This window comes from Plectropomus leopardus, chromosome 11 (genome assembly GCF_008729295.1).
Source record: "Plectropomus leopardus isolate mb chromosome 11, YSFRI_Pleo_2.0, whole genome shotgun sequence".
In the NCBI taxonomy this organism is placed as follows: Eukaryota; Metazoa; Chordata; class Actinopteri; order Perciformes; family Serranidae; genus Plectropomus; species Plectropomus leopardus.
The window spans coordinates 33,273,940-33,295,525 of NC_056473.1; the positions used below are offsets into that span (position 1 = coordinate 33,273,940).

General features: G+C 37.7%; 1 protein-coding gene across 2 annotated transcripts in view; it reads right to left on the bottom strand.

Annotated features, from left to right (window-relative positions):
* Positions 1 to 619: 619 nt before the first annotated feature.
* ppfibp2b (PPFIA binding protein 2b) overlaps positions 620 to 21,586 on the bottom strand; it is a 28,083-nt gene continuing 7,116 nt past the window's right edge. For both annotated transcript variants that reach the window (XM_042495717.1, XM_042495718.1), the window contains exons 4-19: positions 20,281 to 20,342; positions 19,616 to 19,691; positions 19,430 to 19,512; positions 18,213 to 18,280; positions 18,058 to 18,123; positions 17,241 to 17,301; positions 13,612 to 13,771; positions 8,652 to 8,787; positions 8,380 to 8,499; positions 7,326 to 7,476; positions 6,794 to 6,905; positions 6,079 to 6,167; positions 5,667 to 5,789; positions 4,218 to 4,343; positions 3,538 to 3,726; positions 620 to 1,612 (exon numbers count right to left, since the gene is read on the bottom strand). In XM_042495717.1, the coding sequence (XP_042351651.1) occupies positions 1,391 to 1,612; positions 3,538 to 3,726; positions 4,218 to 4,343; positions 5,667 to 5,789; positions 6,079 to 6,167; positions 6,794 to 6,905; positions 7,326 to 7,476; positions 8,380 to 8,499; positions 8,652 to 8,787; positions 13,612 to 13,771; positions 17,241 to 17,301; positions 18,058 to 18,123; positions 18,213 to 18,280; positions 19,430 to 19,512; positions 19,616 to 19,691; positions 20,281 to 20,342 (1,844 nt within the window). In that variant the 3' untranslated portion in view covers positions 620 to 1,390. The remainder of the gene's footprint in view (positions 1,613 to 3,537; positions 3,727 to 4,217; positions 4,344 to 5,666; positions 5,790 to 6,078; positions 6,168 to 6,793; positions 6,906 to 7,325; positions 7,477 to 8,379; positions 8,500 to 8,651; positions 8,788 to 13,611; positions 13,772 to 17,240; positions 17,302 to 18,057; positions 18,124 to 18,212; positions 18,281 to 19,429; positions 19,513 to 19,615; positions 19,692 to 20,280; positions 20,343 to 21,586) is intronic.

Below are 21,586 nucleotides of genomic sequence, written 5' to 3' on the forward strand. Positions count from 1 at the left end.
TTCTACTCTGACTATGGAGGCAAGTAAGAGGCGGAAGTATTTGAATTTTAACAGCTACTAAATATCTAATACTGAAAAAAACATAAATTAAAACTTTTTTCTATATTAACCTCTTTTAAACGAAATATGAAATTTCTTGAGTTGCAATTTGAAAAGCTGAATACAAATTTGAATTTTCACAAATTCAGACTCAAATAGTCCAGTTTTGGAATTAAAAAAAAAAAAAAGATTCGGGTTGCTCAGATTTGATCAAACTCAGATCAAAAAACAATTACCTATCCTGACCAGATGTTGCTATTTGAAAGTTTTTGAATGTAAATTTGACCGATTGAATTTTTAATTTAGGGTTTGGGGAGCTCAGAATTACATCTCTGCTCTTCGCAGATGATGTGCTTCTGTTGGCCCCATCACAGCGTGACCTCCCAGCGTGACCTCCAGCGTGACCTCCAGCATGCACCGCGGCGGTCTGCAGTGAGGCGGTCCGGATGAGAGTCAGCACCTCTAAATCTGAGGCGGTGGAAGAAGAGTAAAAGAGTATTCGAAGGCTGTTAAAATTCAGTAGTTTTGTCCCATATTTGCAACTATTTTCTTCCTTTTGCGTAAAAAGAAGGAATCAACGTTACACACGTATGATTTTGTTTATTAAATGATTTGATAAATCTTTTTACATTTACATGAACACATGTTTAAGCCTCCTTTAGCGGAGCAGGATTTTTTTTTTACTATAAAAATACTATTACAGCAAATATGAAAATAACAGTACAAAATCACCACCTCAGGTTCAGACTAAACATGCTACTTTAGATTTTGCTCAGCAATGACATAAATATTAAATAAAAGCCCTCCATAATATTATGCAAATATTGCACAAGTTCATCTCAGCGTGACAGAATCGTATTAAACGGGGAAATCAAAAGTTGTAAATGACGCGATGACGGACTCACACACGTGTAAAATCATCTAACGGTGGCGCACAAATGTTAGAGCGATGGTTTAATACTGTACAACAAGAGAAATCCATAAACAGCGTATGGATCACAGGAGGTGACGTCACAGGAAGTGGAGTCCGGAGAGACGCCGCGTTCTCTCGTGATGAGTTAGATGATGGCACAGCTTTGAGGCGGTCGGGTTAGTGAGGCGTCTGACTGGATGTGAAACCAAAATATTTCGAGTGTGCAGATTCGTGGCCTCGGTGCACCCGTCATGACAAGCAGCTGTGACGGAGAAACAGTCAGGCGGGTTTTTCTGGGCGAATCTCTTCGCTCGTAAGGCACGGGGGTCGGGCTGACGGGTTTAGAGGAGCAGGGACGGGCTGAGGTATTATGGGCCGCAAGCAAAAAATAGCAGAGTAGTAGCGGTGGCTGCTGATTGGCTGATGTCACAGCTGTTGTCATGGGGATGGATCGGCTCCGAGTCCCACCTGGTCCCGGGTTCGGTCGGGCTCTCTGTCCAGGATCGGGCTCAGGCCTCTGAAGCCGGCGTAGGGCCGCACCTGCACCCCGTTCACTGCGGACTGAGGCGAGGACGACTCGATGGGACACACGTAGTCCGTGGATTCGTCCGGCCGCCTCCTCCTGAGGTGAGCCAAGTTCGAGAAGCCCAGTTTCTTCGGCTGCAATGAAAAGACACGAGAAAGGGAGATTACTGTCTGACACAGTATTAACCCTTTCTCCACCAAAAGAAGCGCACGCACACGTTTTTTTAAACCCACGATCCTAAATACGGTAAATACGATATTTCCGAGGAGCTCGTGAAAGCAGCATTAAATCAGCAGTAGAGTTGATACAAATCGGTACAAATACATACACATACACATACAAAGCGTAAACATAAATAAATTGTATTTTTAGATATGAGGCGGGTTTCTATTAAAACCCTAAAATTGCGCAAATATAAATTGCAAATACAAAATAGGCCTCATGGAAACACCTCAGTTTCAAAAATACTCCCATTTAAGATTATATGCTCGCGTAAGGTGATATCTCAGGCGATTCGAAAAAGCCATACTTCCCAAAACTGCAATGGAAACCCTTTTTTGGTGTGTAAATATGTATGTATGTGTGTGGGTGCATGTATGTTTAATACAAGTATATATATAGCAAGATTTGAACATTGTAGATATTATTATTGTCATTATTACTGTGAACATACAGTATGTGTGTATAGTATAATGAGAGCGTTATAGATACTTTTATTATTACTATAACTATTATTATTACTATCCCTTGCAGTGGACTAATGGGAACGGTGTATGGTAGGAGGGTCAAAGAGGGCCTTTACTGTATGCATGTGTATATTCTACAATTCTACAATTTCATTTAGCAGACGCTTTTATCCAAAGCGACGTACAACAACGTATATGACTGTTGTATTGTACTGAATTATATTGTATTGTGTTATATTGCATTGTATTGTATTGTATTGTATTGTATTGTATTGTATTTTATTGTATTGAATTATATTATATTGAATTGTGTGTTTTATGTTGGACCTCTAAAACGAGACGGTTCATCTCAAGGGGTTAACCATTAATAAAGTTTAAAAGTTTCAAGAATTTTTTTGCATTTATAGGTCATATATATGAATGACCTGTTTTATTCTATTGACCGATCAGTTGTTGATTTCACTCACTTTCTTTAATTTGAATTGTTCTGTGTGTTATTAGCAGGTGAAAGACGCTCTTTTGTCCTCTAAGTGACACCAGCAGCTTTTTCAAACGTGTCCTCTAAGCTCCTGCTGACTAAAGCTGCTGCGATACTATCGCAAAGTACTACAGGATACCACATACCACAGGGAGGAAATACACACACACACACACACACACACACACACACACACACACACACACACACACACACACACACACACACACACATCTGTTTGTGGGTTTTTAGCTCATTTTGTTTTTGGTTATTTCCATGACTCTTCAATGACTTTGAGGTTATTTTCAAGACCATACATCCATACTTTTTTTTTTCGATAAATGATGATAAAATAAATAAAATTATTACAGCACAGGATTAAAACTAAATATTTAAATATAATGTTACTTCTGACAGAGAAGGGAGGGGGGGTGGGACAAAAAGGGGGAGGAAAATAACACACACTCTTTTTTTGTGTATTTGTTTTTAGTCTAGTTTGCGTTAAAGGTTATTTTACCACACACACACAAATACGTAGTGCCTATGGATTTGATTAAGAAATTTAAGATCTAAATGTCCAAGGTCGTGAAGGGGTCACCGGCATTGTGTTTACGGTGGGATTATTCCTCGAGTTTTCCTCCGCAGAGCGCAGAGGGACTTAAAGCTGCGGCTGACGGCTGCGTCTTAAAGCTGCGAGGAGGAGCGGGTTTTACTCTGCTCTCACAGGCTTAAACACACCGAGGGGCTCGCAGCTTAAAGCCAGCTGACACACCGAGGCTTCACCTCAGATTACGGCGCTTTCTCTCGCACATACAGGAAGTCTTAGCGCAGCATTGTTCCCTCTGAGCGCTTCCTCCTCCGCTGCGGGCCGTTTAACGGAAACGCATTATCTCACCTTGACTTTGGCTGTGATGCTGAGCGGGGAGTACCCCGCCGCCTCCGTGTACTCCTTCTTCTCCTGCTGAGCCTGCGCTCCCACCAGGCTGTTGAAGTTGGTGGCGAGGTGGCGTCTCAGCAGAGTTTTCTGAGGAGGGATGTTCAGCAGCATGGCCAGCGTGTCGGAGTTAAACCGAGGCTCAAGCATCTGTGACGGGAGAAACAAAATCTAAGATCTCTGTGGCATTTTTAACCGTTTTATCGATGTGTTTATTTCATATGTTTAAGTTATAAATTCATTACCATTCTGAATTCATAAAGTCATTAAAAATATAATTAATAAGGTGTCAAAAAGAGTTCAAATTATATGTGATTGTATTCTTATTTTGTTTCATATTATTAAAATGTAATTGTGCCTACATGCACATTAGTTGTGAATTTTTCATCATTTTGTTTTGTTTTGGCATTTTTCTGTCTTGGTAATTGGACCGCCTAACGATGGACACTGGATCGAGAGTGAGAGGAACATTTATGGGTTTTTTTTAAAACCTTTATGTCTTTTATTTCTATTGTAGTTTCACGGTGTATGAAGGTGTTTTGACGGCTAAGAAACGAGAACAAATAAATAGTCAGAAAACATCAGAACGAAGCGTGGCTTTTCATTCTTTGCACCGCTGTGGCTAAAACGTCATTACTCACGACGAGCCCCCCGTGCACGCCGCTGCCACGCAGGTTTGGAGCGTACTCGGCCAGATCCACGGATCTCAGCCACTCCATGACTCTGTGGTTGGACCACTGGACCACCTCACTGGGAGCGAACTGGTTCTGAAACACACACACAGGAACACACAGACGAGTGTTGTTGGTTTTATTGTCCTTATATATAAAACACACATTTGAATCTTTTCTTAAACTATAGAAATGTGGTTTTTTTTTACAACCTCAGCGTTCATAAACAGTTTTACAAATAGATTTCCACGACTTTCGTCGTGACTTTGAGGCAAATTTTCAAGACCATACATTAATACTCCTCATCAGCTCATTACTATGTAATAGCTTTTTTATGTGTATTATTTAAAACAGAAACAGGCTTAGAGCTGAGTATTAAAATATAACTTCTGCCAGTTCGTTATTTATGAGAGAAAAGCACTGAGACAGGACATATGTTTTTTTTGGCTTTAGGGGGCTTTAGCGGCACACAACTTAAAACAACTGTATCTTGTATTTATCGTATTATATTGTATTTAACGCCAATTTTCAAAGAATGGAAGACATATTCTCTTTGGAAAAAATAGTGATATATTTTTCCTTTTAAAGTTTTTGGTGATTTTAATTGACAAAAATGTGGACAATGTTTTTTCTTAAATAATTTTTGTTGATTTTTAAAGAAATTATGCCTTCCAAACCTGCTAGCTCACAGGTTTAGAAGACATGTCTTTAAAAAAATAGTCAATTTTTCAAAAAATTCAAAAACAAAAAATCTCCAAATATTACTCCATTTATCACAGCCAGAAACAGTAAAAACAGAAATTATCATCGGATTTTCAAATATCTGATGTTGGCTGAACACATCATTTGTACTATTATACAGGTTTGTGAAACAAAAACATGAAAAAACAAACAAAAGCAACAAAAGAATAAATGACTCAACAACTGGCAAGAAATGTGTTAAACATACAAGAAAATTACTACAAAAAAACCCCCAAATAAATAAAGTTAAAAAAACACCAAAATGAGCTGGAAAGGTGCTTTAAAAAATCTAAATATGTAATATATTAAATTGTGATAATTATTAATGTAGTTTTTCCCCTAGCTATTTTCCTCTTTTCCGAGACATTTTTCTACTAATATACTCAGTTCCCTTTTTCCACGTTTTAGAAATAAACTGCACCATTTTGTTAAAGGTTCAAAGGTTTAAATACACCTGAAAGCAGCTCAAGGAAAGTGATGCCACTCCAGATTTCAAATGTTTGGCTCAATTTAAGAGAAATAAGAGTGTGGGGCATTCATAACAAATATACTCATAATCATTATTGACATTTGTTCATTTTCCGGCCCCTGGACTCCTGTCATTTTTCAGTGGCCCCGGGGCAAAGCAAGTGTCCTGTTTTAAATATTACGGACACACAAACACAAACACCTGCTGACCTCGTTGCTGGGCCTGCGCTTCAGGCAGTTGGGGTTGAACTTGTTGACGTGGAGAACATGAATGGCGCACTTGATGCTGAGGTGATGCAGCTGGCTGGTCACTTTCAGGAACAACAAGTCGTTCTGAAATAAAGACGAGACAGAAAAGTGAGCGCAGTTATGACAAGGAAAGGAGAGAGAGCGTCTAAACTCTGCTGTCAAGGTTTAAATCTGATGCAAATGAAAACAGGTGCTTCAAATTCATCTGAAAAATAACCTGCACTCACTGATTTTACTTTTCTGGCATTCAACAAAAACAACAACAATAATAATAATAATAATAGAGATTTACATCCCGCTTTTCATAGCCCTCAAAGACGCTTTACATAGAGAAACTGACCTGCGTTATTCGTTTCATTGGTTACAAACTCACCACAGTGAGGTACTGCAGCATCTGTCCGTCCACTCTTCCTTCGTTAAACTGGTCTTTGTACTGAGGGAGTCCGATGTCATCGAGCCAGCCTTTGTAAACATTAAATATCACAGTTTTTTGATTTAAAAGAACTCAGAGTGAAGTTTTATCAGTGAGTAGACTTGGGCGGTATCACGATATACGAAGGTATTTTGAAATCTCATAGGTATGTTTTTCAATACCGTTAAATATACAGATGCTGCTTTCTCTATTAAATTGTAAGTAGTGCACAGCATGCACCACCAGAGCTCAGTCTCCAGTCTTTGCTGCTAGAACAGACACTGAGCTGAAAGACACAGCGACACCTAGTGGTGGGAGAAGTTACAGGACTGTAAACAGCCGGCGGCCAGCAGGCCGATAACGACCGTGGAAAATAAAAGCATGTTTTTTTTTTTACATCTAACTTGGTGAATTAAGGATTTATTTTTACCAAGCTGAAGCTAGTGATTGTTTGAACAGTGGACTTCACAGCTAGATTACTAACAAGCATAATCAAGATGGTTTGGTTGAGTTTACTTTGTTTCTGTTGAGTTGTGTTTTATGATGATCACACTTCTACCGTCATATACCGTCAATGCCGGTGAACTTTTAGAAAGGTATGAAATATCACATACCACCCAAGCCTATCAGTCAGTGTTTTAAGTATTTTAAGTAAGTGCATGGTGTCAGTACGTACGAGTGACCCAGATGTAATCGAGCGCCGCAGACTTCTCAGGCTGCTTGCTGCTGATGGTCTTGATGGCTAACTGCAGCTTCTTCCTGTGGAGAGGATTCTTCATCGCCAGCTCCTGGACACACAGAGAGAAAAATAAACGACTTCATCTCGTCACAATTACTGAAATCTGACAGGTGATTCCAGAAGTAAAAGATAGACCACCGTGAGAGTGAATGATCTAATTAAAGTGACGGAGATGAGACGGAGACAGAGAGGTTCGGGGGGTCCGAGGTGGACAACGTGACCGTGTTGAAGGCGAAACTAACAGGCAGGTTGAAAAGACGAGACAAGCGTTGCTAAATACCAACGTGACAGACAGACAGGAACAATTATCCGACAGGTAGAAATGAGAAACATTTGACAGGCTGAGTGGAAGATTGTGTCGTGAGGTAAACCAGCAGAGCGACAGAGATGGTTCAGACGCAACATTTGATCAAATATAGAGTTATAGGTGGTCGTGTGTGTGTGTGTGTGTGTGTGTGTGTGTGTGTACCTTCTCTAGGTCTTGCAGGGTGGCCGACAGTAGAGTATCACCGCTGGTCACCCAATGGCAAGCCAGAATGCCGTACTGACCGAGTCCAATTTCCTCGAGCCAGTCACACACCTGCTGTGAGCTCCACTTAGAAAAAGGCATCTTCAGGTCCCTGACACGGAGAAAAAAGACAAAAAAATGTATAATAAACACAGAAACGTGTGCACTGAGACTGAAAACACAAATTTATACTGATGGGCTCCAGCTAATTTAAAAAACACACGTTGTTTTAACCTCAAATCAAGATCTTCTGTCAAAAATAGTTACAAAATAAAAGTTGTGTTGAAATTGCGAAACAAGAGAATAAATGTAGATAAATGTAGATATACATATAAATAAATGGCACAAATATCTTTTTTATAATGGAAAACGTCCGTCAAGAAATTCTCCTCTTTGGATGTCAGAGTGTCGTCATCTGATTAATTACAACCATTTTACAGCCAAACAAAGAAACTGTCACCAAAATATCACTGTATTAAAAAAAAAAAATACATGCATTTGCTTTTTTCATAGCAATAATATAACAACATGACCTGGTTTGTATGAAAAGGTCTGACTGGGACCAGTTTTGGCCAGATACACTACATCATTATCCGATGTTTGCTGGGTTGTGGTTCACAAACAATTCTTTATATACAACAAACCATGTACACTTTATTGTCGAACATTTAACTAAATGAAGTCAATTTTTTTAATACAAATTTATAAATTTAGGATTGTGTTTTGTTTAACTGCTGTTACAGGTAAAGCAATCAAAAATGTACACTGAATATGTGAAGTTTTTCTGCATTTTAAATAGAACAAAACAAAAATAAACTTTAATATAAACTGTAATATAATCTCTATGTTTCAGTACCATTGTCCACCTGCTGTGTGGCTGTAAATGGTTATGACGGTTATTTAACTACAAAAACACACGTCACAGTACAGTGTCTCTCTCTCTGGTCCATGAGATATTTTACAAACACATTCTAGAAAAAAAGAAGAATGTGTGTGTATGATTGTGTTTTCGTACCGTGTGTTTCCTGAACGGGCGAGTCGGGGTCCAGCTGTAGCTCTGAAGCCTCCCCGCTTGAACTCTCCCAGCTCGGGGTCGTGAACTTGGGCCGGACTCCCTGACTGACTGCGACGGATCCTGAGGACAACACGAGACGAAAACACTGAAGAGTTAGTGAGGGGACGATGAAAACGGGGACAGAAACTGAGATAATGTGGGTGTGTGAAAGCAAACCAGGAAAGCAGAGTGTGAATGAGGAAAAACTATGCTGATACATCTTCAAAACTTACTTCCCCCAGAGTTTCTTAATGCCTCTGTGAGTCTTCCTGTTCTCGGGTGAGACAGGGGACTGCTGTCCAGAGTCCACTCCAGAGGACAGGGGGGACTGGTCTGACAGAACACTCTCCTCCAGCTTCTCTGGATGTCCTGCCAGACAGAAATACAAGAAAATAATCAAAACAATTCCCTTTTTTTTTAGCCAGGAGACACCCGCTGAGACCAAGGTCGCATTTTTGATTGGACCCTGGTTACACATCATACATACAATTATTTATATCACAAAATACAAAACAAAAATAACCAAACAACAATATCAGTCATACATACAGTGTTTTACTGTAATAATGATAATAATAAAAAGCAACAATCAATAACCAATTATAACATATTACCAATAAAACAGTTATGTTCACTATTTAAAACATTCACAGACCTCAACATCAAATTAATTTGACAAATCTTTGAATGAGGAAAACACTCTTAATTGAAACGACAAATATTGTCGTCAATTTCCTTTAACGTGTACAACCTAGAGCAATTATACATAACTTAGAGTGCGTGGACCAAATCTGGCCCCCAAATCATTTTCTAATTCATCATATTTATCATCATTCATAAAAGTGATTCACACTAGGAAGCGTTTTTGTACTTTCAGTATGCATAAAGTGTATAAAAAAAGCATTAAAAAAGAGCTTGTTTATTATAAAAAAGTGCCAGCGGAGGATCCCCCACAACTCCTGACAAAGGTCCTGGCAAAACCGCCAATGTCCTTAAATCCTAGAAACGTCCAAGAGCCAGTCGCAGTACTGGGAAAGTACTGCGACTGGCCCTTGGCCAAAAGTGGGCCCCAAACAAGGCAAGTTAAGTATCCCCGATCTAGAGAATTGTATGTATTTTGTTTCGACTTCATTTAAGGCAGGTTTAAGCTCTAGAAGTGAGCGCTGGATTTATTCAGAAGCTGTGTGAAAAACAGACACAATTCTCCCAGAGTAGAAGCAAATAAAAACAGGACAGCAATTATCAAGAGAGACAAAATAACTAATACACAAGGTAAAAATAGTAACTGACACACTGTTCAGCACCGTGAGAAGAAACCTGTGGGGACATAGTGGATCATCTAGCAGCTAAAAGGCCAGAAATTTGGTTCTCAGGAGTTGGTGGAGACCAAAAACAGAGCTAAAATTCCTAAAACTGGACTGAAGGTGGACACATGCACAATTCTTAATGGATGTGTAATTCCATATCCATGCTGTATTCTTATATCTAACAAATATGGGAATGGAAATTGCTAGCATGTAAGCCAGCACAACATTTTTAGCTCGTTTTGCTGAAAGTTTCCAAAATAAACATTGGTACAGTTTTAATAGTTACCTTTGAGATCGGAGGTTCGCATCAGTATTTGCGAACAAAAAATGGTGCCAATAATGTTTGTTTGAACTGCCGAGCTTCATAATGTCATAGTGATGCTTTAAAACATGCAACGATTTATGATTGTTTTCTGGTCATTCAGTGTCCACGATGGAAATGACACAGAATTTAATAATGCATATTTGATTTTCCTGGAAGCATTTATGATTTCTCTTTTTATGCTGCGTACCCTTTCACTACAAAAAATACATTTCACCCTGGATGTTATTCACTCATCTCATGTCACGCTCTGATCTCAGCAGGCTAACGGAGTTACACACTGGGGTTGAGATGCAATACCCACCAACATCATAGAGGTCATGTTTTCCGGGAGATCCTGAGGCGGTGGAGGTTATCAAAGTGAGAAGAAAGCAAGCGGAAATAAAGCAGAAGCGAGGATTAGTCACACCCCCTTTATCTCCAAAATAAATGCTGTATACGTGTTAAGTGTTCACATAAAGCAGCGACATGCAGATGTACGAGCCTCAGGCAGGTGCCGCACTGGACCAGAAACTCAGATGAGATTAAGTCTGCTTCTTTACATGAAACTCAAAGGCCGAAAGAGGAATGAGGCCATCCTGCAACTATTTTCTTTCTTTATTCTTAAAGGAACAGTCCACCTGAAAATCAAAAACGCATACTTCTGCTTACCTGTAGTGCTTTTTAAGAATCTAGATTATTTTGGTGTGTTGGAGATATCAGCCGTAGACGTCTTCCTTCCCTTAAATACAATGAATGTGGAAACAGCGTCCACATGACTCATTAACACCAGGAACAGAGGAAACGCTACTATAGGTAAGGAAACACCAGAGGTGGAATAAAACAGATAAATATTAGGGCATCTGGTGGCTCAGTGGATTGAGCAGGTGCCACATGTACAAAGGCTGTGTCCTTGACACAGCGGCCGTGGGTTCGAGTCCGACCCCAGCCATCTGCTGCATGTCATCCCCTCTCCTCTCCCCTTTCATGCTATGCTTATCCAATAATAAAGGCAATAAAAGCCAAAAAAAATCTTTCAAAAAATGTAAATAAATTAGTTAATTAAAGTAAATAAATACATAAACAATTAAATAAATAGATAAAATGTTATTATTACTAATAATAAAATATAAATAATTAAAATACTTAAATTGTAAATAAGAATTAAATGACAGCACAAAGTAAAAAAAATAAATAAATATGATAAAAATAATAAAATGATACAGGAAAATTGCAAAACAGACAAAAATGTATAAATAAAAAGTCAAAAGCTAAATAAAGTTCAAATAAAAACCAAACTTAAGTTCGAGCTGCGTTATATTTGAAAGAAGGCAGAAATCTCTACGGCCGATATCTCCAACACTCGACAGATAAATAGTGCTCCAGCTAACAGAAAAAAATGTATTTTTGATTTGGGGTAAGCTGTCCCTTTTACCTTAAACTCCCTCCTTGAGCAGTTTAACCAAGGTGGTGCTAAAACAAACTGCTGCCAGCTCATCACATGTAAATAAGTGTTTGATCGGGCGATTCTTTTTATTCCACACCTGTTTACTTTGAGCACTCGCTCGACTCGCTCTTTCAGCCACATCCTGCTTCAGACTGTCAGAGAGCGAGAGCGCGCTGGATGAGGCGGTGAGAGCAAAGGGGGACGTCAGGTTACATCTTTGTTTGTTTACTTTGGATGTCTAAGCTAGTTGAACTGCACATATCCTTAAGCTTGCACTCCTCGCCCTCTCAGCCCTCTGATTACCCTCCTGCTTCAAGCTCTGGCTTTGTGTGGGCTGATGCACGGGCCGCTGTGCGCTTATATGCCTATGAGCTTTGAGTGTGTGTGTAAGTTTCAGCGGATGCTGATGCGAGAGAGCCGGGCATTATCTTCGACAGCTCTCTGAGTCATGACAGAGTCCTAATAATCCCGGCTTTAGAGGAGCGTGATCCTGTGTGAGAACAGTGACTCGCCCTGACTCGGCTCACCTCTGAGCTACGGCTGTCACTCTTTGTTTCGTTTGGGAGATAACCGACAGGAATTTTACTTGTCAAAAAAATGCTTGTTTGTGTGACTTCAGCATCAGAATAACAACAACATTAGCCAGTTGACTCAGGGCTCCTGAGAGTGTGTCCGCAGTGCTGACATTTGGATGTCTGTGTGAGCGTACAGTACCTAAAGCCGGAGCACTGGCGCTCCTGCAGCGAACTGCAGCCGGAGGACAAACAGAGAAAGAGCAGTCGGACAGCGAGGCAGAAAGAGGGAGGAGAGAGGGAGAAAGGGCACAGAGAAGAAAGCATTTGGAGCAAAGTTAGTCGATGTTAGTCGAGCTGAAGAGTTATTTAACAGTTACAGTTTATTAAATTAGGTTTTTTGCTACATAAAACCTTTAAAATCTAAATTGACATCAGTCTTTACTGTGCTGCATACAGACACCTTCCACAGGTATTTAAACCACTGAAACCTCAGCGAAAAGGTTTAATCTTCTTTAAAAAAAGCAATGAGCCAATTGCAAGAAATTGATAAAAGGTGAAAACAAAACAAACTGAAAATTTACTATTTAAAAAATGAGAAAAAGAGAGAGAAAATTTAGAAAATTCTGAAAAAATAGGGAAAAAATAGAAACTATGTATATGACTATTAAAATGATATCTTCAAAATGTAATACAGACTATATATATATAATATTTTATTTTTAGCACTTTTTTCAGGTAATTTTCATTGTTTGTTTTTTACTTCATTTATTTATTTTTGCTAATTTGTTGCTAAATTTAAAAATTAGCAACAAATTAGTAAATAAATTACAAGAAAATTCCCCCCCAAAATATGCAACAAATAAGTAAAAAGTTACAGGAAATTACCAGAAAATTAGCAAAAAAATAAATAAATAAAGTAAAAAACAAACAGTGAAAATTATCTGAAAAAAGTTCTAAAAATAAAATATATATATATTCTGTATTACATTTTGAAGATATCATTCTAATAATCATATACATAGTTTCTAATTTTTTCCCCTTTTTTGCCTTCCTCCCATGTTTTTGAAAGAAATCAAGCCGATTTTCTCATGTTTCAAAGGATTAAGGGTCTGTTCAAGAATATCTTACCAGATAACCCATGTGCTATTCACATTTTGCAGTAATATGACTGTTTTGATTTATCCGCCACAGAATTATATACAACTGAGGTGAAAGGAGTTGATTTGCTGTGCTTACAGCAATGAAAATGACATTTGAAAAACAGCAACTTTTTAAAAAACAATGGGCCTCGTGCAAGATCATTTTAGTGTCCTTATCTGAAACATGTTTTCTTTTTTGAGATTTGCTCGTATAAGTGGTCCAAATCGGATTCACCAAAATCTGTAACGCTCTCTGTAACTGTACAAAGCTGAGGAGGTGCCCCACTGGGAACAACGAAACATGTTGGTCGATTAATAAAAACAAGTGTTGCTGAAGTTTCTTCGCCTTTGATTCATCTCCCTTCTTAATGCACATTGGAAGTACATGAAGCTGCTCCAGATACTTTTAATTAACAGTTTTCTGTCAAAGCTGGTAAATACTGAACATGAGAACATGTGACAGGCAGAAATCAGAGAAACTCACTGAGAGTGTAGTCCTGCTCGTGGCTGTGGACGGGAGAGAGCTGCACAGGGGACAAATACTCTTCATCTCGGTCTCCGTTCAGCTCGACCCGCAGCTCGCTCTTTTTACTTTTCAGTTTCCCCGGCAGAGTCTGGTACTTACTCAGCTCCATGGGAGGACTCTGGAGAATAGAAAACAAACCAAGCTCTGCATTAGTATCTGGTCTAACAACAAATCTAAACAAATCCACAATGTCTGTTAAAAGCATGATATCAGAGGCCTACTAGACCTAACTGCAGTGATACTCAACTTATGGCCCACGGGCCAAATTTGGCCCACAATAGGATGCTTAGTGTCCCCCCAACCATTTTCTAATTCACAATAAAAATAAACTGAAGTGAATTGGGAATTGTTTTTGTACTTTTAGTAGAAATAAGGTGCCAAACTGCATAAATCAGCATCAAAATAGAGCTTGTTCATCAAAAAAGTGCCCCGTAACTCTAGATCCTAATGTTCAAAAATTCTAGAAACGTACTAAAATCCTAGAAATGTCCCAAAATCCTAGATGTCCTGAAATTCTAGAAACATCCTTAAAATCCTTGAAATGTCCTAAGGTCCTTGAAATCACCTGCAATCCTAGAAACATTTTAAGATTCTAGAAACGTCCTAAAATCCAAGAAATATCCTAAAATGCAAGAAATGTCTTAAGATCCTAGAAATGTCCTAAAATCCAGGAATGTCCTAAAGTCCAAGAAACATCCTAAAATCCTAGAAATGCCCAAAAATGTAAGAAATGTCCTAAAATCCTGAAGACATTCTAAAATCTAGAAATGTCCTAAAATGCTAGAACTATTCTGAAATCTTAAAACTGTCCTAAAATCCCAGAAACACGTATGTGGCCCCGGCCTCCTGTCATTTTGCAAAAGTGGCCCCAAACAAAGCAAGTTGAGTGTCCCTGCTTTATAAGTAAATCCACATATTTCATCAATTTCTGCTTTAATTTCAAGTGACAGATAACTCTGAAGTGGACACACTTTGTTTGCATTCAGTAGTTTTTGCGTCTGATACTCTTTGACATTTTATTCTAGCTGAGTTTTGTGTAATTCACAGTGTATCACATGTCCTCTACATGTATCTACAGGCTGTTGAGTCCTATGGAAATCTCTTTCATAAGGTAACAGCAGAGTCATGATTTGATTTGCTCCTTTGCTCTGTTGTGTAACTGCGTGTCCTTTGGAGGCTGAATGTCTGATGATGCCAGAATCTGAGCAGCATCGCAGCCAGCGCGGCTCTGAAGGAATGAGAGGAGAAAGGCCAGCAGAGAGAAACATCTGGGAGGCAGCCGTGACGCCGAGCACTACTGACAGCAACTTCAGGTGGGTCTTGGCCCTGTGTGTGTGTGTGTGTGTGTGTGTGTGTGTGTGTGTGTGTGTGTGTGTGTGTGTGTGTGTGTGTGTGTGTGTGTGTGTGTGTGTGTGTGAATGAGATTGTGTGAATAAGCATGAGGCTATGATTTCATAGGAGACATTTCTTGTTTCACTAAGCAGGTTTCCATTAACCCTCAAATTGCGCAAATTGAAATTGCGAATGTTAAATACGCCTAATGGAAACACTTCAATTAAAAAAGACAAAACTCATTTATTGCAAAAAAAGTTTTAACACTCGCATGATTGATGGCGATTTGAGGAAGCCATATTTTGCAAAACTGCAATGGAAACACTTTTTTTTGTCTTTTCTAGGTCACATGATGCTGTGTCTATGTGCTCCCTCATGATGCAGCAGGAGCTACAAGAGCTATTACTGCATCACGTAACTCTGAGAAAGTTGAGCGAATCATCCGGAAGTTTTGAATCCACAATTCCTCTGTGAAATCACCAACTATCACCTCCCAGAAATTCTCTCATATGTGGCCACTTGCCTTTACATTATGGCTCCATAACACATCTACATGGCCTTTGATTGGAAATAATGGCGACTAATGCGGTGGCTGCAATAGAAATAAAGCTGCTAATGTTTTGAAGATCCATCGCCATGGTTACTGGGATGTTATCGTGAGAGGAGAAGTAGCAGAACATCACTCTATAAATGCAATCATCCGCAATTGTGTTTAATCGATATTTCGAAAATATCGCTTCAGTTTGGCGCAAATGTGTAATGGAAACCTGCCTATTCAGATGGTGATGATGTATGAATTCAGAGGGGTGTGTGTGTGTGTGTGTGTGTGTGTGTGTGTGTGTGTGCGCGCGTGTTAGGGGAAGGTTAGGTTGTATGAAATCATGCAGCAGCAGATCAGTACCTCTGCCCTTGTGTCTGATTCAACTGGCTGGATCTCTACAGCCTATAGCCAACACAGACACAGGAGAGAGAAAGACACACACACACACACACACACACACACACACACACACACACACACACACACACACACACACACGTACACACATACACACACACACACACACACAGATCCAGTTAGATTAAGTCAGATTAAAAGAACATGAATGTTTTTAGTTTATTCGGAGAGAACAGAGTTAAGCAGGTTTCTGCGTTAATCGATGCCGTACCTACAGTGACGCCTCACATGCTCGTCCCCAGAAATACAACACTGACCTCCCGTTTATCTTTTAATCTGAAAACCATTTTTTAGTTTGTGCTTTTTTTCCTCAATTTAGATTTTCAAATTCTGACATTTTGAATTTGCTTTTTCAATTTCCCTTTTTTAAGTTTAATTTTGACCTCAAAAAAATAGTGTTTTAAATTAATAATCTTTTTAATTTAATCTCTTTTAATTTTTTTATTTGGACAATCAATTTGAATTACGACTAAAAATATCCTCCATATTCCTTCCCCATTTTGCAGTAAGTAAATGTGGGGAATTGTAGTGGAGTTAAAGTATACTTTTTATTTTTTAAAGAAATGTTGTGGTGTAAAGGTAAAAACTGACAAAAATACAAGAACTTATGTAAAATACAAATACTCCCACAAAATACTTAAATACTGCAACAAATAGGGATGATAACATTTATGTACGATCGATTAATTGGTCGTTAAGAATTTAACCGAACATGTGATATTTAATTGATCAATTAACAGGTTTGTATTCTGTCAAAGTACGTGCAAAATGTGGCTGTGAGCTGTGATTGAGGAAAAAAAACATACGGTTTTGTTTGACATAAGAAACTTTTTTTTATTTTTTTTTCAAATAATCGATCGTTAATTTCATAATAATCAAAAAATTTAACAAAAATCAATTAAGGAAAGTGCTTATGATTTCAACTCAAGTAACAAAGTTTTATTATTCTGTTACATCACAATGAGACAAACGTTAAAATTTTGTACTTTTGTTGTCACTTTTAATCCATTTTTTATGTTTTTTTTTTTGTGTTAGTTCAATCAAACTTTACTGTGCTTCACCGAAACTCAACACAGCGGCGAAGAAACCCACCGGAGCGACGCATACACGACATCGCCTGAGAAAAAATGGTCACACAGGAGGTCACGCGTAGGCTGCAGCATCGGCTCTGAGCGGTAATAACTCAGCCTGAAGTGTGCGTGTTGGTCAGATTAGACATACAGATTAGTTGGATTAGATTACGGTATCTGTAGAGTTCATCAGCGGCAGCAAAGTGAGTTTAAATGTTCTAACAAACCTTTTGTAAAGATCCGCTCTGCAGCTCCTCAAGACTGCTGGACAGCAACCTGCGCTGATGCCTGATCAAAGTGCAGAAATAATGAATAATTCATTCATTATTACTCCTTTCTCATTTAGATCGCAACGTTCAACAGAAGTCATTAACCCTTTAATGCTTTTTAATGTGAGCGAATTGGCTCGATTTTTTTTCAAAAACATGGGAAGGCGACAAGCAACTTAATACGTTTTTTTTAAAAAGCTTTTTAAAAACAAAAACATGACCTCAAGAACGTGCTAAAAATCTAACACCTAATAATAAGAATTATAAATTTAATTGTCTGGACATTTCCTCTAGTTTTTTTGATGATATCTAATAATATTTTCAGGTCTTTTTTTTGGTTACTCATTTTTAGTGTTTTTTTTTTATGTTTTGTTTTTTGTTTATGGAAATAATACTAATTAATAACTAACTAATTAATACTAATACTAGTAATAATACTAACTCCATGGTCAAAATTTTAAATATGTTGGCATACTACATATTATGAGCATTATAACAATAAAGAATTTGCTTTTTTTAAAAAAAAAATGTATTATTTGTGTTTACCATGAATGGCCATTGTGACCATTTGGTAGAGGCCTATATCTAAAAAACTATGAGGTCTGTTAATAAATAAACATTGATTCCTGATATTTACTATAGCTATTTATGATATATTTAATATGTTTTTGCTATTTATCATATTATAGAAATTAAAAATGCAAAGAAAAAAACTGCATTGCTTTTTTCTTGACGAGGACTTTAAAGTGTTAAAACAGAAAAATCGGCTCCTCACCAGGATCCGTTAAAGAAGCTCGTTTCTCCAGCAGACACCAGCGACGTGTCCACAGAGTTCAGGATGCTGCGACAGACGACAAACAGCCGGTGAGGTAGTGAAACACACCTCGTAGTGAAATGTGTGTGTGCAGGTGAGCGTGTGAGCGTTTGTACCTGGAGTCCAAATCTCTCTGGTAAGGAGACGAAGACAGCATGAGCGGAGAGGACCCTCGAGACGACAACTATGCAGAGACAAAACACAGTTTTGATTTTGTTAATGGCTCTTCAGGCAAAATACTGGAGAGGAAAATTTTTGGATGAAACTAAAAAGCTGTATTCATAATTATAAACATTATATATTTAAAATTATGTTACAGAATTGTTAAAATTATTATTTGTATAACTTATTTTATTATCATTGTTGTTATTTTTATTTAGCACTTTTTTCAGGTATTTCAGGTAATTATGTAGGTGTATGTACACCTTATTTTTTAAAATCTTTTTTTGCTATTTTTTTCTGGGCATTTCTATGTTTTATTTATTTATTTTTACTTTTCTTCTCTTCTGTGTTTTTACTCTCTGGTTGTTTTTTTCTTGAACTTTTCTTTTTAATTTCTGCTGCTCATTGCCTTCTTCCTGTGTTTTTTAAAGAAATCAAACCAATTTGCTCGGATTTCAAAAGGTTAAGTGTATAGATTGGATTTATTTAGCACCATAAACTTAATTTACACTGATTATTCTTTTTTTTTTTGTTGTTGTTCTGTATTTAGTTTTGTTCATTTATTTTATTTAGTTACTTTTATTTTTAGAAATATATTACATTGAATTACCTACTGCAATTTCGAAAGGGTATATACATAGAAAATGTTTTTTTATATATGTAAATTTACAGGGACGCATGAATGAATAGATAAACTTTGATTTGCTTAGGGGTGAGGATTAAATAAGAATACACTTCTTCCCACCCCCTTTTCGAATATGTAAAACTTTAATATGGTTTTGGTTTTGAAAACTTTATTAATGTATATTTCAGAAGAAGGGAAAAAACCCAGCATTTTCTTTTGTACTCTTGGAATTTGTTGTAATTTCGCATTACATCGTTCAAAATAAAATGATAAAAATGAAAAATGAAATGAAATAAATTGATGTTTATTAACAGACTGTAATGTTTTTATTTATTTCATTGAAAAAAAAATGTAACTTTGGTTACACAATGAAAAAAAAAAAATGAAAATGACGCCTGATATGTGATAGTTCATGCTAGAATTACCCTGACTGTGTCTCTGCTGCCTGAATCGGTCATTTGAAGCAAATGTCTTTCTTACCGTGCCTGTTTAAGAGTTAACATTGTTAGAAATAGTAAGAAAAAGTTGTGCACTTCATCATCTTACCTCTGACCTGACAATGTCAGAGTGTGCTTTGTGTGTGATGGCTCTGAGTCTCAGACTGCTGCTCAGCTCCTCCTCACTGCTCCCTGGACGGAGAAAACACAAATATTACACAATTACAAAACTGGGACTGAGAGAGTTGCACTTTCATCTAAAACTCAGATTTCAGGAGAAAAGGGTCTTTCTCACCCTGAGTGAGCGCCATGACCTCCCTCATCTTTCTGTACTGGCCGAGCAGGATGGTCAGCTCCTCGATTCGTCGGTCCTGTTATCAGCAAGACACAAAGATTTTGTCTTTTGTACGTCAAGAAAAATGAGAGGACCCTTGATTTTTCATTATTTTTTTCATATAATATCTCTAGAAGCTATTGGGCTACTTTCTTAAAAAAATGGAAAGGAATGACCCAGAAAAAAAATAAAGTTGTAAAAAGTACAAGAAAATTACTTGGAAATTAAAAAATAAAAAACAACCTGAAAAACAGACCAAAGAAAGAAAGAAAACACAAACAGAAAAATAAATAAAAATACATCAAACAAGGAAACTACCTTAAAAAAAAACTTTTAAATTTTAAATATATAATTATTATGATAAGAATTAGAGTTCTCTGGAAACAGGTTTCCCCCTGCTTTTGTGTAAAATTAATTTCCTAAATCTACTAATTTCTGACAATTTGTGGGAAATTTCTTGCAAAGTTGCTCTTTGCCTTTTTCCCTCATGTTACTGAAAGAAATCAAACCAATTTGCAAACGTCAAAGATTTAAATACTTGTGAGAGACGTCTGAATGCAGCATAACAAAAGTGATGTGGATCCAGTTTTAAAGAAAATAAAAGGTTAAAACTGACGTAAATTTACCTTTTCATCATTTGAAGCCAACAAACTCTCCATCCCCACCTTCAGACGCTGGTATTCCTGGTCTAACAGAGAAAAACCAGGTATTGAAACGTTATTTTGGACTCACAGTAACACCGTGTCTTGTTAATTTGGGGCGTCTGATGGGTGGGTGCCTGATGCGATTTTGGCGACAGACATGACAGCCATGCTAATGTGAATAAACAAGCAAAACAAATGCACAGTGACAGCGTGGCCGCCCGAACACCGTCACCTGTGACAAACACTGCAGCTCTGCACAGAGTCAGAGCTGCAGTGTTGTGTGCAGAGACTGCGACAACACAAACACTCTCTTTAGGGTTTATAAAATCACACTTTTATAGAAATTAGGCTTTTACAGGCAGCAAAAAACACACACACGCACGCGCACACACACACGCACGCACGCAAATCTGGGCCAGATTTCATTCAGTATAAACCTAAAGTCCACCAAACTTTACACCATGCCAGCCAGAGGAGGATGTCGTGTCTTACTGCACTTTGGTTTAATGAAACTGGAATATTTACGCAGAAAAACACTAAATGAAGCTCGGCTGAAGTCCAATCCTCAACCAAACACTCCACCACACACCTGATACTACTACTGTGCTTAAACACTTCATCTTTTGAAATCTGAGAAAAATCTGTTTGATTTCTTTAAAATTTCTTTGATTTCTTCTTTCTTGATTTCTTTTTCTCACATGGGGGAAAAGGCAGTGAGGAACTTGACAGAAAATGTCCAAAACATTGCAATATGTATATGTTACAGTACTTACTTTTTTTTTTGGGGGGGGGGGGTCATTTTCTTGCTCTTTTTTAAATTATTTTTTTCTTATTTTCAAGAAATTTTCTTGTAATTTTTTACTTATTTCTTGCTCATTTTTAGGCCATGACTTGTTGAGTTGCTCATTGTGATCTCCCCTTGTTTTTACCTCTTGAAAACTGAGCAAATTGGCTTGATTTCTTTAGAAAAAAAAAAGATTGGAAAAAGGAAATAAGCAACTTAACAAGAAAGTACCCAAAAAATAGCCAGCCAAGGAAATGTGCTGAAAATATGCTGAAATTATGAGAAAAATGTTATTATGAGAATTAGAAATATAGTTTTCTGAGATACAGTTTTTTCCAGCTTTTAAAAAAGTAAGTTTCTAAAAATCCTTTAAAATCTTGGAATTTGCAGGATGTTCCTCACCAAGTTGCTAATTGCCTTTTTCGCATGTTTTTGACGAAGAAATCAAACCAATTAGCTTTCTGTTTAGAGGTTTATATACCTGTGAAAGGTGTCTGAAAACAG